Raw genomic sequence first — 18098 nt, 5'->3', positions numbered from 1 at the left:
CTGTTTGCTTTATGCAGTTCTGCTCCACTAGTCGTGTGAAACCGAGCTTTTGATTTCTCACAGTCTTGAGTCAACAACACACGCTGTATGTCAAAAGCTTTTTGGCTTCTGTCTTTCATGTTTGTCTTGATAAACACTTTGTTGAGCTTTGTCGTGCTTTTTTTTCCTCACTGCTGCTAAATTTATACTTTACAACTCAGCTGTGTAATGAGTATAAGTGAAAGCATCATTTTGCTGCTGAGCTTTTGAGCCTCTGCTCAGCTCGTGTTGCTTCGGCCTGCAGAGCTGTCAGTGTGGGCGGGACTGTGGCTTCCTTCTCTTTTCCTGTTGGGAAAGTACAAACTCTGTGCAGATGTAGAGTCCCCTTGTGTCAGGTTTCTAGTTCAAAGCCTACTCTCTGAGGGGTGAAAACACATTTGAAGGATAAGAAAGCAATTCAATTAATTGATTAATGATCAGTACTCACAGACAAATTGATGATGTTTCTGTTAATGTTATTTTTTTTGTAAAATATCGGATAGTTCTACTGCTTCAAGTTCCAAAATGAAGAAGAAATAAATATGATTGAACCATCAACTGTATTTTTATATGGGCAGCGTGCCTCCATCTCCTCTCATTGTAAAAAAAGTGAAGCCAAAATACCACTGGGATGGGCATTAACACATTGAAAGCATGGAGAAGCAATTGGACTGGCACTGGAGGCTACAATGTCATGCCCCTTCCACTAACCAAAACACAAGTCTGGCTTATGCCTATTAACACACGTAACTAGTTTGAAGGAGATAGCATGTTAGCTTGTTAGCAGCCTGTTGGCTAAGCTAGCATGTTGTCATTATTGCCCCTCGGATATGTACCCGAAAGTTACATTTCTTTAACTTACTCCAGGCAAGTTCTAGACCCAAATACAACAAAGGGGAAGAGGCACATCGGATCTACATTTATGTAAGTGGTAATGAGGTGTTATGGATAAAATGTGGATGATCCCCCAGGTGTGCACGGTCCACAGCTGAACAGATTATTGTGTTGATTTGAAGTTCACACTCATAGTAACAGAAAGGTTGATGGAACTTTCTTGAGCTGTCAGTCATGATTTTCACATGATTCATCACAACAAACGTTATCTCAAGACGCTTTTACAAGAGCAGCCTAGACCACTCTATGTGAAACTATGAACAGAGACCCAACACCAAGACAGGATAAGACTCAGTCTGACCCCACCTTAATCCACCATGAGCATTGCACCTCGCAGTATTTAGCTAGTTACAGCGGAGAGGAAAAACTTCCTTTAACAGGCAGAAACCTCAAGCAGAACCAGACTCATGTTAGACAGACATCTGCTGAGACCGAGTTGGGTCTGGAAAGAGGGATAGAGGAGAATAAGAGAGAGAGGGAGCGGTGATAGTGATGAGACGAGCACTAGTAGCTATATGCGGGAAACACAATGCCGCCAAGCTGACCAATCACAGGGCTTGTGGTCCGCGTCGATTCTATGTGTAGTTACATTTTGGAGGAGGTGCACGTCAGCTACGTGTGTAGGCCTCTGCGTAGGTACGGGAGCTTAGGCTACGCCGTCAATGCGACGCAGAAGTATAAAGCAGCCTTAAGCCTATGGCAGCATAACTTAAAGCTGGTCCAAGCCTGAGCCAGCTCTAACTAAACGCTTTTTTAGGACGCTCTACAAGTTTTGGCGTCACTTTGGGTTGAGTAGTGGTGCTGTCCATATTTTTATATAGTATACAGGTTAAACAGTCACAAATTATGTCCATATAAGGGCCTTTTCAATTTTAATTTTTAACATTTTGTAAAATATTTTTTTATATTAATGATATTTGACCTTTACTAACTTTGCTAACTTAATAGCTGTATATATAATGTACAATAACAGTATAAATCTGTTTTTGTATTCATGTAGAATCATTACATACAACATCTTAAGACACTAAACTTGACGACAAATCTGAATCCTAGTTTTTTCTAATAGTGTCTCTGATGAAGATCAAGAACTTTGTAGAAAATCTGAACAAACCCTTAAAGTAAATCTAATTTTTAGTTTGGTATTCTTTGCTCTGCAGTCTAAATCAACTGCCCTACGTTTCAGAGAAGTCAGTGATGAGGGCACAGGAGAGCAGCTCCAACCATGTAAACACCTCCTCCTCATCCTCCCAGGAGAGCGACCTCAAGCGAGCACAGCCACGGCCTCCTGGGTCTGGGAGGAAATGAGGGAAGGAGGAGGAGGAGGAGGAGAGGGAGGAGAGGAGGGAAGTGGCACGCTCACAAAGAGAGACAGAGTGAGGTGAGATAGGGAGAGGCAGCACACCATGCAAGATCAAAGACTGAGGTTATGCTCCACTGCGGCCAAAATAAGCACATCAGTGGTGGGGCTTTCAGTAAGAGTTGTTGTCTTTAGATTTCTAATTTGGGACACTGCTGTTTTATTGTCCTCCAGCCCACATCACAGAAAGTGGAGCTTATTTGGCTATTTTCACGTGAGTTTAATCTGGGCCAGGCAGGCTCCTAAATTCTCCTGGGTCAGGTCGTTTGCTTTGGCAACATGTCAGATTCAGCTGACGACAGAGAGGTCATAAAGCACGTCCTCTGAAAAACGAGGTAGATCAGAGGCTCACAGGTGGAGATAGAGCTCAGCTCCACTCTGTCTCTCCACATGAGGCACAGCGAGTGTGTCATCGTTATTTCTCAAGACTGCTCCAGATCTCTTATCCAACTGAGCCAGGAGGCCCCGTCTAAAAACAGCAGCAGACGTATCGATTGGAAATCACTCTAGTGACATCAGAGTACTTACTGTTTACACTTTCTTCTCTTTTTCTTCTTTTTCAAACTCAAAGTTCCTGACATTATATCTCAAACTCTTCTTTTCTATAATCAGAGTCACTGCCCAGTCTGTCTGTGACTCTTAACATGAGATTTAGTTTCATAATGTGGGGGCTAAACAACTAGAGTTAGTGATCATAGTTTGCACAGTACTAGTATAATTAGAATTTAAATGCACTTATTGTACTCTGGAGTTTTTATTCTTTTTTAATTCATTTGTTTTGTTTCTTTTTCAGAAATGTCATACTTTTTGATTGATTTATATTTTCACTTAAAGCTCCTTCGAGGAGTGTTTAGCTGCTTATGAATCAGACTGTAATTAATATTGATTTCTCTTTATGACCTACAGGGGCAAAGTAGTCTATCAGCATAAAGATGAACAATTTCTTTATCACTTTATTTACTATCTGAAACCACTGAGAGGTTGTAGGTGCCAGTCATAGTCTACAACTAAGGTTCTTAATAGGCGTTTTTCGACCAGAGGACCTTTACCCCAAAAATAGGGACTTTACGCCGGAACTACGTGCGTCTCGACTGGTGGACCCAGGATCTAAATTTAGTTCAGGGGTAGATAATCTCCCCCTAGAAAAGCCCCAGCTAGGCCCCTGCAATGCTGAATGTGTCTGATTGGTAGATTAACCTCAGTGTTTTTATTCCTCCTGCCGTCCACAATAACATCACACACATCTGTGATTCTCTTGATTTCTCTTTCTTTCATTAGTTTCTATTTGTTCTATCTTTTTTTGTATGTGTGTGTACTTTTCAAAAGAAGAAGCTGTGATTCTCTTGATTTAGCAGCTTGTAACAGTAGTCTTCTCTCAGCCCACCGTGAATGCGTCTCTCCTCCCGGTGTTACAGTTTTAAAAGTGACCCTGTAAAGTGGAGACCTTCAGCTGAACGTGTCAGTGTTTGTGAAGTTTACACAGCTGTTGAAACACAGAGGGAGTTCCTGGGAATGCAAATTAGTTTAGTTTTTATTAAGATTTCAAAATATCCTCATCAGATATTTAATGATCGTCTAAAGACGTTTATGAGGGATGCATCCAGCTGAAAGTCTCCAGTTAACAGGGTCGCTGTTTAAACCAAAACACCGGGCGATCTCTGCCACGGCTTTTTGAGTTCAAAAGGATTTTAAAGGCGTGTTGAAACGTCTTTGCTACTCGCGCTTATCTCCTCTCACGTGTTGATTCAGTGAATCCATCTGTGATGAAATATAGCACCATCTAAAACAGACCAGCTGAGTCTCTTCATGCTAACAGGCTAACTGTTGAGTTGCTCATAATGATACCTGCCTGTCCGTCTGCTTCTATAGTGTCATCTGTGATGAATGGCATTCGTCTTTGTTTTACTGCACTCTACTGGTCTGGTGGTGTAGTGCATTTACTTTTCTCCCCCTCCATACGTCACTGGCCTGATTTACACAATCTACCCTATTTTGGTCGAAAAGCACCTAATGAGTGACATAATTGACCATCAAAATAAAGCAGGATGAGCTTATTTGTTAAAAAATATTACTTATTCATGTCTAGGACAAAATCACCTAAGAAATGAGAGGTACCATTCTGACCACCGGGGGCGCCAAAATCAACATAAACCAGAAGTTTCTAACTGGAGCTTTAAATTGATGATCTGATAATGTTGATAAATTCACTGATATTCATTCAATAAAATAACAGACTTTAAATATGGATTGGTTTGGGCAGTAGTGCCTGAGAGGCAAAGCCCTGGGCAAAGAAAATTGACCCCGCAATCACAGCTCACAGCTGCAAGTTAAGCTTGAAGCACTGAGAGCAAAGTAAAACTTGAAGGAGTGTCAGCATTTTTGTTCTACTCAGATCTTCTCTCTTATTGAATCACATTGTTTATGTCATCGCTGTTTACCTTTTAAGTGTGAGATGATTCGCTGGGCCTGTTGCACACATTGTTCTGGTGATATCACAGAGAAACTGCAGGCCACCTCAGCTCTCAGGGTAAACTCAGATTTTTATAAACAAACGCTCGCTCTGCAGCCATATCCCTTCCTTTTTTTCTGCTTTCCGTCTACTCCGTCAGTTACGGAGACTGATCGGTTCCACATGGAGAAGCCCGAAGCTTCACACATCAAACTAACCATGGGGTTGAAATATGCTGTCTGTACATATCATCACATCATTAGGTCCAAAGGGGCCTAAGCGATGGATTAGACGCTGTCTACCTGAGGGCTCAGATGAATTTATGAAGCACTTTATCATGATGAAGCATTAGTGGAACGCTTTGTCTCTTACCATGTGTGTTTATCTGTGAGAATAACGAGGATGTCTCCCACCTTTTCGCTCATCCTCTTTCAGCCTCTCCATCTTTATTTCTGTCTCTCTGTGTGTCATTAATGTGTGTGTTCTGACCTTTGACCCCACCCTATTTTTGACGCTGCCGGTTATCAGGGCAAGATAAGTGACGCTGTCCGAGCCTCTCCGTCCAGCCGTGCGTGGGAGGCGGCAAATTGACCATTGAGTGTTTGTGCTGAGGCTGAGAGAAGATTTGATATAGTGGGGAAACAAAAGTAATATGTAGCAGGAAATTCAATTGTCTCTCTCAAGCAAGTTTGAGCTTTAGTTTGGCTTCCCCAGCAAATCAATTTCACATGAAGCAGTTCAGATGAGGTTTAACTCAGTCTGTCCTGCAGCCAGTTCTTTGAGCACAGATTTGATGCCTGTGTTCATGTGTTTATATGAAGAAAAAACTGCTTTGTGACTCAGACTGCATGCCACAATAGAAGGAAACTACCTCTTTTCTCACAAACCTGATGTGTAGCTACAGGCAGGATTAGGAAACAACCCACTTAGCTGAAGTGTGAGGGTCCTTGACCCAAACACAGCTGCTGTTTATTCATGTAGTGAAAGTGAGATTTGTCCAGGAAGGTGCCCTCTGCTCATTCGGCATCAAGAGACTCCAAGTGAGAACAGAAGTCCCTGGCAGGGAGCCTCGGATACAACCTTGAGTTCAGAGGTGGTGTTGTTGATAGTCAGCTGAGGGAAGCCTGGGGAAAGTGAAGTCACTCTCTGCCAGGTCATTGCCAGTCAGGCCTGATTTGGCTGGAGGAGATCGTGTTACGACAGCAGGAACCTCAGAGGCTGGAGGCTCTGGGTCTCAGCAGACCACAGGGCATCCTCTGTTCTCTGAGGAAGCCCGGCTGTTATCGAACCCCAATGCACTGCGCTCGCCTCTAACAATGCTAACTAAATCCCCAGTGCAGGTCAGGTTCACACTGAACTCATACACTTAAGGTAGCCAAATGAAGTCATGACCTGGACGCCCCAGCTTGGATTACTGAATTAAAAGAAGGCCAGCATCATACGTTTTTGTTACTTATATCTGTCAGAAATTCTCAGCTGTGTCTCATTCACAAGTTTAAACACAGGCTGTTTATCATAACGTCCCCTATCTGTAGAATTGGTTCTAAACTGCCCTTAATTCCAACTCTGCTGTTATTCAAATATTCAATGTGGGCTGCTTCTTTATCTATTAAAGGTGTGGTTAGACTTATGGCGAGTAATCGTGCCAGAGCAGGAAAAAACACTGACGGAAAAAACACAACATAAATGGAAACCATAGAGCAGATCAACAGTCAGTTACACAAATCATAACCGAGCTCCCTCAACATGTATATGAACAGAACTGCATGCCCTGTGAGTTTACACACCATTATATAGCTGGAAAAATACAAACCTTAAGGTGTGCCCATCATTTCAACTCTACATCATCTGCATTATAAATAATTACTCAATGTAAATTGCTATACATTACCTGCCAGCGCTATGTGGTAGTCAGAAAGTTTGCAACTCTATGTTGTAAACATGAGGTAAAAGTCAGACATCCCTTTTAGGAGTCAGAAGTCACGTCTTAATGATGTTGATTGGTGATGAGCGTGGCGGTGTTCCAAAAACTACTTTTTTTTTTTTTTTTCAACTTTATTTATAGAAAATTTTCAACATTTTAGACAGACAGTGTGACATACGGAGGTATATAAAAAAAGGTAGAATAGACATCAATTGGCACATCTGAATGTTAACACCCTTCCCCACCAACCCATTACAAGGCCATTCAACAACAAACAAAACAAAAACAAGACAAATAAACAAAAACAAACAAAAACAAACAAAAAACAAAAAAAAAACAAATAAAAAAAAAAAAATAATAAAAAAACAAGAAAAATATGTGTATAATACAAACACAGACAAATAGCAAAATAAAACAATAATGGTAATAAATAAACGTTGCACACATCAGTCCTCCAACTCAGAGGAAAAATCTAGAGAATGTATCGTTCCAAAAACTACTTTAAACTAAGAGCGCTGTAAACACATCGGGGTCTTTCCTGTTTAGGACGCAGAGTGCTGAATATTTGAGTTGTGTCCATAGACTGTATAAAATATGGAGGTAGTATCCGTGATGTCACCCATCTGTTTCTGAAGTGCTTATTTACAGCCATATTGCTGCTGTCGAGCGATTGTGACGGAAAGAGGCGGGCTTTGAGCCTCCTAGCCAACAGCGACAGTGTTCCCACCTGTCAATCAAGTCAGCTGTGCCTCTCATTGGAAGACTTGTAGTCTTAATATCTTTGAAATTGCCACGTTAGAAATAAATTCACCCCCCGTACAGTGTGTGCCGATAGAGACATGAGCTATCCAGACTACAGTACACTCGTTTTTTGTACCAGACTGTAAACATGTTTATTTCTGCTGTAAAGATCGTCTTCTTTGAATTGGTGTGTATGTGGTTTCCGGTACTTCCGGAGCCAACCTCAAGCGGATCCTCGATGAGCTGCAGTTTTGAGCACTTCTGCATTGGACTCATATTTTTAGACCAGAGGTTTCCGCTTGGTTGTGTCACCATCAGGCAGAAACCTTGTATCTCCATAATCACAACTTTCCAGGAAGTAGAAAGAAACCCTGTTTTTCACATGACTAAACACGACATGAGAGTTAACAACAAGGTTATTTTTTAATCTTGTTATATTTTAAAAAGCCTACTGATTGAATAATGGAAAAAATGTTACAATGAGGAAACATTGAGATACGAGGTTTCTGCCCGGCAGTGACGATTGGTATTGTGTAGTCATAAAAAGCTGTTAGTGGAAACTGGTCGCATATTTGCTGTTTGGCTAGAAACACATTTTTTAATTAGTAATAATGCTGTTGTATATATGTAGGATGTGTCAGTATTTAGGATTTGCTAACAAGTTTGGTGCATCTCCTTGAAATTTAATCACATCAGTGTTGTGTCCACTGCATTTGTGAAAGGAAAGAGAGTTAATCAAGGCTAACCCTTTTCTTGTTGTTCAACCTTGGTAAGGCAGCACACACACGTGCATACACAAATGCTGCTAACTGACTGAATGCTAACTTTCTACAGTCACATCCTGGCTCATACTAGTAAACAACACTGTGTTGTGTTTTCTGTCTTTTAAGCCTTCACAGCATTGTTTACTCGTATGCCATCCACTCTGAATATCCTAGCTTTATCAAGATTGTATTTTCACAGCAGTACCTGTAGCAACATGCCCGCACCGACGCAGCCCCATATGTTTTTTTAAAGCTGAGCTATTTTTGGTGTGACAGCCCGCTGGGCCTTCTGCTACGGCTGGTCTCAGGCAACCTGTCACACACGAGCAGACTGTTACCCACCTGTGTGTACTTAATTTAATAACTCGCAGTTAATAAAAGCTGACCTGTACTGAATTGTTTATATATGCACCACAAGGGTAAGCTGGAATACTTTGCAACACCCGTTCTAGTATGTAGAAGCGAAGTACTCCATGTCACAGTTAATACAAACAGATTGTTTTAGTGACTAACACAGAGGTTCCCAAAGTGTGGTTCGGGACCCCCTGGGGGGTCGCGAGACACAAATGAGATGTCTACCAGAATGTTTTGTTTTTTTAAGTTATCTAAAAAAATGGAAAGGTATCATATCTAAAAAAAGCACATTTTACCCATTATAGTAAAAAATTTAGACAAAAATAGTAGCTAAACTTGAAATAAAACCTTGAAAATATAAAGTGTAATGAGTTTTCTGCCTTTCTTTGTTGCCAGATGACTCCTAAGTTTAGGGTTAGTGAACAGTTAATTATCAAAAGCATCAGTAGCAGCAGGTTAATTCATAAAGGCACAGGAAACACAGACACATACTCATATAGGTAGGGTCATTTTCTACAGACCAGCTAAATGAAGCCACTTTAAATCACTTTGAGGGACAGGGGGGGTCGCGAGTCTTTGGCACCTATATTTTGGGAACCCCTGAACCAACACATAGTTTGCCTGGCTGACATTGAGGTTTAGTTTCAAGCACCAGCCAAGAAACACCGGTGTGCTTTCACACAAAAAAAGAAAGCCTCGAACCGCTCAACATCACAATTCAACTCCATCATATTTGAACGTCTCTCTCACACCTGCCTGAAAAACATCTCCCAGCCACACAGCTCTGAGTGTACGTCCTGACAGTCTGGGCTGTGGTTTGCTGATTGCACTGGCACTACGGCTAATAATGGATGTCACTCTGTTTAACTTAGACTAACAGAGCATGTGTGTGTGTTTGTGTGTGTGTGTTATTCAGCAGGGGAATATTGGGAGTTCAGTTTTCCGCTGTTTTTGTTTATTCATGAGAGGGTATCCTCCCAGTTACAGCTTTCCATTATTAACCTGGGCAACTGAAAAAAGAAACAACACAATCAGTTTCCACTGAGACTTCATGTATGTACAGTACCAGTCAAAAGTTTGGACACACCTTCTCATTCAAGGGTTTGTATTTATTGTAATGCTTGTAAACACTGTAGATTAACACTGAAGACATCCACACTATGAAAGAACATATATGGAATTATTGAATGAACCAAAAAGTGTTAAACAAATCAGAATATGTTTTATATTTTAGATTCTGTAAAGTAGCCCCCTTTTTCCTTCATGACAGCTTTGCACACTCTTGGTATTCTCTCAGTCTGCTTCATGAAGTGGTCTCCTGGAATGGTTTCTAATGAATGTGTTTGAGACCATCAGTTGTGTTGTTCAGAGGTAGGGTTAGTACACAATGGATAGCCCTATTTGACTACTGTTGTAATCCAGATTATGGCAAAACCAGATTATTTCATAGTTTTGATGTCTTCAGTATTAATCTACAATGTTGAAAATAATTAAAATAAATACAAACCATTGAATGAGAAGGTGTGTCCAAACTTTCTTCTAGTAGTGGATGTAAGACACAATAAACATTATTTGGCGTCATAATTGTATAACATAACAAAGCCTTCTTTTTACAATAGCATAAAAAGTGGGGAGGAAAACATTCTGGCATGTTCTTTTAAGACACCACAACTTGCTTTACAAGGCTTAGCGTACAGAGGAGGTCTTGTGCTATACCCCTTCCATTCTATATTATACAAGACGAAGAAACTGTGGTGCCAAATTCCACCCTGAACAAAATGTTCCTGAGCACGTCTGACTGCCTTCCCTTATTCTGCATATTTGTGGTTATCTAGTCACTTTGTGGAAGGTGGGACAGAACCAAAAAAGGAGAAGTGTCCTGAAGGAGAGCTTCACTTAAGAGGAAAAACAGAAAAGTATGCACTGGCAGAATGATGATACCTTCACTTCACTTATCAAACTAACTGAATAAACACAAGTTTACCTAACAGAGCTACAGGAGATTGGAGAAATGCTGCCAAAAACAGTCAGAGGGGTTTCAAATCAAATGTTATTACCTGCATGCTTTATCCTGTATCATACATGTTTCATTACTTCTTTTAAAAATTCTCCATTTCCCAGAAGGTGTTGCAACTAAAAGGTGACACGAGTGCCCCATTAAACAGCTATAAATAGCAGCTTGGTGTTGCCTTGTGGTGTAACAGTTTGCCACATCCTGTTTCTGAGATTCTCACGTAGCCGACAGAGTACACAGATGAAAACACACAAGGGCCAGTGTCTCACCTTTCTTCTCTCTTTATCACAGTTTTTTTTTTCAGAGTGGAACATTTTGGGCCAGCCAATGGAAAATATTAGTTGATTAAAATGAGAGAAAAACAACAGTGCAGTTAATATGTGGGTGGGGGAGACGTCATTTTTTTGTAACCGTGACTGAAAAGCAGAAAGGAAGCCAGTGCTTTCCTCTGAGAAAAGTAAAGAGCGCGTTTGTGGCTCTTTGCCGCCGAGCTTTTGGGTTTTCCCTTTCTTTTATCAGAATTACCTGGAGCCTTCTTTTCTCACCTCAGCTAACTGTGAAGAGCAGCAACGTTTAATTTTTGCTCATTTAATTGTTGCATGTACTTGCACTTCCTTTTTCACTCGGCGATGGCAGAGCTATAAATAACCTGAGCGTGTAAATACCTGTTTAGCCCGGGGTGGAATAGAGTTGAAAACAGCAGAGTGTGTTGGCACAGATTGGATTTTTCCAAAGGGAGTTCCTCCTGTTTAGGGAGGTGAGCCCCAACCAATGTGTGTGTGTGTGTGTGTGCGTAAATAGGTGGCTGTTTATGGAAAGCAGGGCATGCTGTTATAGGTGTGTGGCCTACCTTTTAGAAATAGTAATCTGTGACCCATTATTAGCTGTTCATGTATTTTCATCTGTATTTTGTGTCCATCCTTGGTAACAATTTCCCATTCTGTTGTGATGTTCCTACACGGTACATCATGTCAGCTGACAGCAGTACCACAAAATGATACAAAAAAACAACATTTTTAATTTTGAATCAGCACCATGAACACCAAACGTGGCCTTTTTGAAAATCAAAAACAACAACATCAACGTGTTTTGCATTTCAAAGAACTTCATCTTGTTTTTGTCTGGATCAGTGCAGACACCTCACCAAACAGTATCTAGTGATAACAACCTGCAGGCCTCAGAGTGGGTGGACTTCCTGCCTCGGCTCCTTACCGCTGATGGTGGTTTCACCAGACTCTTGCGCTCTCTCTCTCTCTCTCTCACTCTCTCTCTCTCTCTCTCTCTCTTTGTCGACATCAGCCCTCTTTATCACAGCCGGCTCTATAACTGAGAAGCTTCTTGTTTGTATCCAGCCACAGGACTCAGGGTCTGCGCCATCTTCTCAGTCACTTCCCTCCGTTCTGCCAAAGAACACAGAGCAGATAAAGACTGGGGAGTGATCTGTGTCTGCCCGAGTGTGGGAAAGGCGCGGGCACAGGAACTAGTGCAGGAAAGACAAGACGGTGACTTCAAAAAAGAGATGTGTGCACGGAGCCGATAGGAGCCTCGTAATGACAATGATATGTTTGGATTGACTACATACATGACAAGTATTACTATGGGACATATATTTCATGCACTCAAGAGTCACATATCCCTTATTTCATTTAGAGTTTTTCTTGTTAACAACATCAGCCAAATGGAAGGAGAGTATCAAATGTAACACACAGCTCACAAACTTAACATACCTTATATTTATGACACACAAAGGAGTAAAATAGTAGCGGTGTCAAAGTACATGTATTCACAAAATGATTTGAAAATCATCAAATACTGTATTAATCAAAATTTGACACAGCATCCCAGCTTTTTTAAAGACGTTTTTATAGTCTTTGTCAACATTTTTGTGACGTTTAAGTTGTTATTTGTTTTTTTTTCTATTTTTCAAGCTGCCTTCGTTTCAGAAAAAGATTTAATTTCTTTAAAATTAAACTTGTGTACACATGGGGCGGCTGTGGGTCAGTGGGTAGAGTCAGTTGTCTATCAATCAGAAGGTTGGCGGTTCGATCCCAGCTCCGGCAGTCACATACCGAAGTGTCCTTGAGCAAGACACTGAACCCTGAATTGCTACCGCTGTTGTTCAGAGGTGTGTGAATGTGTACGAATGAGATCAGCTAATACTGATGGTCCCTTACTGTAGCAGCCTCTACCATCAGTGAGTGAATGGATATGAATGGGTGAATGTGAAAAGTAGTGTAAAAGCGCTCTGAGTGGTCAGATTGACTAGAAAAGCGCTATATAAGTACAAGTCCATTTACCATTCTCCATATGCAGGTGTATGGTTATTCATACAGCTCCATGACACACTACTTAACTCATTCAAAATATGGCAACTTATCTGATTAAAAGTATCAAATCTGCAGTGTAACCATTTTCAACTTCCATCCATCCATTATCTTGACCGATTATCCCGTTAGGGGTCACGGGGGGGCTGGAGCCCATCCCAGCTGGCTTCGGGCGGAAGGCAGGGCACACCCCGGACAGGTCGCCAACCCATCACATTTTCAACTTGCCAACACCAAATGGAATACAATGAGCTTGAGTTCAGGGTTCACTTTTTCTCATTGGAGATCGAGCCTTAGCTGGAATATAATTAAGGGATAATGTATGGTTAGCAGGTAGTTATGGGAAATAGAATCCCAACAGGGTGAGACAAGACCCTGACACAAAGCGTCAGGGACTAACCTTCCTGACCATACAACATCCCGTTTATTACCCAGCTACTAACTTAAAACACAAACACGTTGGCATAAAACATTGAGTTCAGTTTCAGTTTGCCTCTGATGTTTCTCACGTTATGAATTGGTTTTAACCAATCAGAATCAAGCATCTTACACAACCAGAAGATCAGTGAGAAAGACAGGTAATAAACAGACATATTGCAGGACACCAGTTTGGCGTTTAGTGGTTAAATCATGCGCCCCATGTAGAGCTGGGTGATATCACGATAAAATATTTCATATCAGTCGATGTCGATAATTATCACGATAAATATCAATTCATTATTTCATTTAAATGTAAAGTCAGATTTTTGCTCCTGAGTGAAAGTTGAAGACAGTTTGTTAGTTTGTATCTGGATTTAGTTTTCTGATGAACTTCTTGAATCCATCATTTCTGACGGTGCAAACAGGAAGCAGGTCTTTAATGTAAGATGAGATTTTTGGGATTTTTTTAATTTCTAGATTCTTATTTTTCTCAGATTGAGGTTATTCCATGATTTGATTAAAATTTGCAACAAATAAATATCAAATTGTATTCTGTGTATCAGTTGATAGAGTATTGTTTTGAGTTGTGCTCTCCCCTTTAAGATCACTAAGGATTACAGGCAGAGTAATGTTGTTTCCCACAGTGCAGTGAATGCATCACGGTTATTCAGTGTTCAGTTGTACTACGGACATTAAACGTGTTCACAGCAGAAGTTGTCTCTGTGCTCTTCCTTTACCCACATCCTGAAAGTATATCTAGTAAAGTGTATGAAGTTAATAGTTAAAGCAGAGTCAACAGTGTCAGACTAACGACTCTGCTTTGAGCTGCTAGGTTTTCAGTTTTCTTCAGTGTCGCTGGCCCTCGTCTCAGCTGTGTTTACATTCCGCTCTGAGCATCTGTAAGCCCCGCCTACCTCTCATCCTGCGACATGATTGGCTGTTCAATGCTGTCTTCTTCTGTCTAATGTTGGGTGGCATCTAGCACTTAAGGCTTATTAGTGCCCCCTCCATTTTAAGTGGCTAGGGGAAGTAATTACATGTTTATTCATATCTATTTTTTATTGAACATTTTTTATATTTATATCGAGAAAAATTATATCACTATAATTATCATTATCGAATTATCGCCCAGCACTAGCCCCATGTCCAGAGGTCGTAGTCCTCAAAGTGGACAGCCCTAGTTTCCTCCTCTATCCACCACCCTATCCTCTGAACATAGGTATAAAAGCCTTGCCTTTTGTAACTTGTAGGCCACCTCTCTCCATTAAATCCAATAGTGTTTTTAATGAAGTGAATTGTTATTCAAAGTGACAGACCAATAATGATCTGCAACCTCTCTTTTCTTTCCACAGTTAACGAGATCATCAAGAACGACCTCTCCAGCATCTCCGTGCACACACACGCATAGACGTCCAGAGGTCTTCTGCAGCATACACTCAAACAACAACATCAGAGGACAAACAAACAGAGATCCAGATGATGAGGAACAAAGTTTTGACCAGGATCTCCCACCCGACCACCCCTGCCCTCAGATCCTCCTCCCTCAAAGACTCGCTGAAGAAACACATCGACAATCACTGGGAAGCTCAAGTCGGGGGACAAAAAACAGATGAATGTCAAAATTCCACAAAGGGAAGTGATATCAGGGGCAAAGTATACAGCGACACTTGCCTTAATTCACAGCAGATGTTCTTTTAGTGGACCAAACAGCTCATTGAGACTGAATTACTCCAATCGTTGACTAATGACAATCTTCAATCTAAGTGTGATCTGTGAGTTAATGCATGGACAAGCTGACAGGACAAAAAGTGACACGTTTTATCACTTTGGTTCATTTGTTTGTGCAGTCAGTCCGCAACAACCGAGTCAGTGCCTTACAGCAGTGATATAGACAGCAAGCAACAGCAGCAGCAGTCACACAGATGCAAAAGGTTCATTGTAACCCAAAGTGGAAGTTTTTCTATGATGGTTTTGTATCATTTCAATGATTTGTTTACAGGGAAACAGGATTCAAAGCTGGAAATATGTAGGGATTATGTGAATAGATACATGTATTTTTTCTTGCTTCCTCATTATCTCATGGTTCATTTATACTGAATGTTATTGTATGATATTCTTTTGTATAAACATGTATTTGAAAATGTTATTATGTACGCCTTATGCTCATATCATGCAGTTTGCTATTTAGCCTCTTGTTAGTTTCATTTGTCTTCCCCTGATTTGATTTCTATTACTCTGCATACTTCTTTTCACCTTTGTGCCTATTTTTTATTACCCTGCCCCCGTCTTCCACCTGAACCATGACATGATGATGCAAAGACAATCAGAGAAATATAATGAACATATCCTATGGTGACAGTCCCTTGTTGCAGGGACGTTTAATGCAGGTATGAGAGTTTTCTCCTTTCCCAGCTGTCTGATAGTTAAACAATGGTATACTTACCTGCTGAATATAAATGAGAATACTCATGGGGAAGATGTATTTGTCTGTTACTTACTTGCACTGCAGGTCTGCATGTAAATAGGCACAGGGATAATCTAAGAACGCCACAGGCTCAGTTTTACTCGTCATTCTGCTGAGGAGTTGGCAGGACTGTTACTTACTGCTGGCAATAATTGATCTGAGTAAACCAAAGGATTTTTATCTTTGGTGAAATTATTGTCCAAGTTTCCGTTTTTCTGTCCAAGACTTCAGTGCAGAGCGGCTTAGAAAAATCATAATGCACTTTACAGAGCAGCTTTTCTTGCCTCCAAACCAAATAGACTGATGTCCTCTGTCATAAACTCACCTACATCCACTTCTGTCCCTCTCAGCAGCAGTCTTTTCCACGTGATCTGTCTTTTGGAGCATGCATATCGTACCGATGTTTGGGATCATTTAGCTGACAGTAGCTCACAGTATAGCTTCCTTATACATTTTTGGACAAATAGTATAATAGCATGACTAAACTGCATAAATAAAGTTTCTATTTTGTGCCTTACTCTCTTTCTTGGCCACAAAATCACTGCAACTCTGTAATGCTTTCTGTGTAGGCACAAGGTGAAACATATTTCTCTTTAATATGAAATATTTATGAAAAATGAAATGTGTTTTAAGTGCATTCAATGTGTTCTCAACAATGAATAAATAAATGGCATAATGGTGACCATAAATAACCATTTCTGCTTTCTGTGGGTGTTGTATAACATTTGAGGAAGTACACTACAAGTTCCTATTTTGGCACTTTGGTATAGATCAAAAAAGGTTGAAAAAATATTCACTCTTTGTGGAAAACTTTTGTACTCAATTTAAACCAAAGCTTTCCTTGACCTCAACATGTTTCATGCATGGTCCATATGGCTTTGCTTTACTTTAAAGGCCTTTTATTTGAACTTGGCTGCATGATTTCCTCGTGTTGTAAAGCTAAGATACGCAGATTTGGCAGCAGAAGCTGAACAGCAAGGATGGGAAGTCGGGGGTTTGTCATATAGAAGCGCGATGCAGAGGGTTCACGGCACAGTCAACTCTCTCATTAGTGGGAGAGCTTGGAACAGAGATTGTGAAAGACAGAAAAGGAGACGTCAAAAGAAGCTTTTAAAACATGTCAGAGGATTTACAGGAGGAGGAATAATGGCAGTTTGGGGATAAAACTAAGATAGAAGATAACCGCTCGGCTACTTTTACCTTTTTCTTCACTCACCTCATGAAAATGGGGGAGGAGGGAGAGGTGGAGCGTACAGCCTAACATGGCTAGGATGAGCACTAGCCCAAACAAGCTCCTCGCCCTGGCCCTGCTTTCACTGACCTCTTTCTAACACCGCTTGTCTCTCTGCTTTTGTCTGTCCGTATTCCTCTTCACATGCAGGTATGATGTGCAGTGATATGTAGCATGGAAGGAGGATGGTCCTGTGATGCTGGCATGACGCGGACATGAGCACTAGATACTTGTGCGTCGATGTGTCTGTGTTATCCAGCATTAGTCTGCCGAAACGCTTGAGTGCAGCGTGGTTTCTCTGACAGTCAGGTCGCCTGTTTCCGGCCCCTGTGTGTTTTCTGTTTGCTTTTTCACAGCGATTCTGAAATTATTATGTTAATTTAGAGCTGATACATGTTGCATATGTGCTAGGGGTGCATCGGATCAAAAAACTCACGGTTCGGATCGTATCACGGTTTTAAGTAACGGATTGGATCATTTTTCAGATCAGCAAAAAAAAAAGAGAAAAAGAAAGAAGACAAGACAAATATAACTTTGTCCTCCATTTATTAAGTAAAACACTTGTAAACGTGTGCCCATTAAATAAAAACAACATTCAATTCAAAATGTCCAATTCAGGCATTTAAATTATATGAAAACAACTTAAAGTGCAATTTAAAGGTGACATATCACGCTTTTTTCATCAATATGTATTGGTCTAAGAGGTCCCCAAAACATGTCTTTAAAGTTTATGCTCAAAACACTTTGAAATCAGATTTTGGTCTGCCTGAAGAACCCTCTTCTTCAGTCCTGCTCAGAACACTCTGTTTTCTCTCTGACCACGCCCCCTCAGGAAGTGGATGTGGCCTCGGCTCTCCAGCACGTTGATCTAATGTTTACATGTTGGCTGAATATACACGGCTGCTCAGAGATCACGTTACTTCAACCCTCTGAATCTGATCCAGAATCTGATCCTGACGGAGAGTCGCCTGTAGCAGGACCTTTCTGAAGGATTGGTCACAGATTTAGTGTTTCTTGTTGTTTTATTTATCAGTATGTAGACGTGTGTCTTGGTACACAGCTACGAACATGCAGCTATGTGGCTATGCTAACTAGCGCTAGCACTTATCCATGATAAATAAAAATCATCCACTAGATCTTC

General features: G+C 40.8%; 1 protein-coding gene across 1 annotated transcript in view; it reads left to right on the top strand.

Moving 5' to 3' along the window:
* LOC117822367 (nuclear factor of activated T-cells, cytoplasmic 1-like) overlaps positions 1–16418 on the top strand; it is a 77698-nt gene extending 61280 nt beyond the window's left edge. Inside the window, exon 10 of the mRNA XM_034697062.1 lies at positions 14615–16418. Within this exon, the coding sequence (XP_034552953.1) occupies positions 14615–14670 (56 nt within the window). The 3' untranslated portion in view covers positions 14671–16418. The remainder of the gene's footprint in view (positions 1–14614) is intronic.
* Positions 16419–18098: the final 1680 nt, after the last annotated feature.

Source organism: Notolabrus celidotus, chromosome 12 (assembly GCF_009762535.1).
Source record: "Notolabrus celidotus isolate fNotCel1 chromosome 12, fNotCel1.pri, whole genome shotgun sequence".
NCBI classification, from domain to species: Eukaryota; Metazoa; Chordata; class Actinopteri; order Labriformes; family Labridae; genus Notolabrus; species Notolabrus celidotus.
The sequence above is the reverse complement of the archived record's forward strand: the minus strand, read 5'-3'. Positions and strand labels throughout refer to the sequence as shown.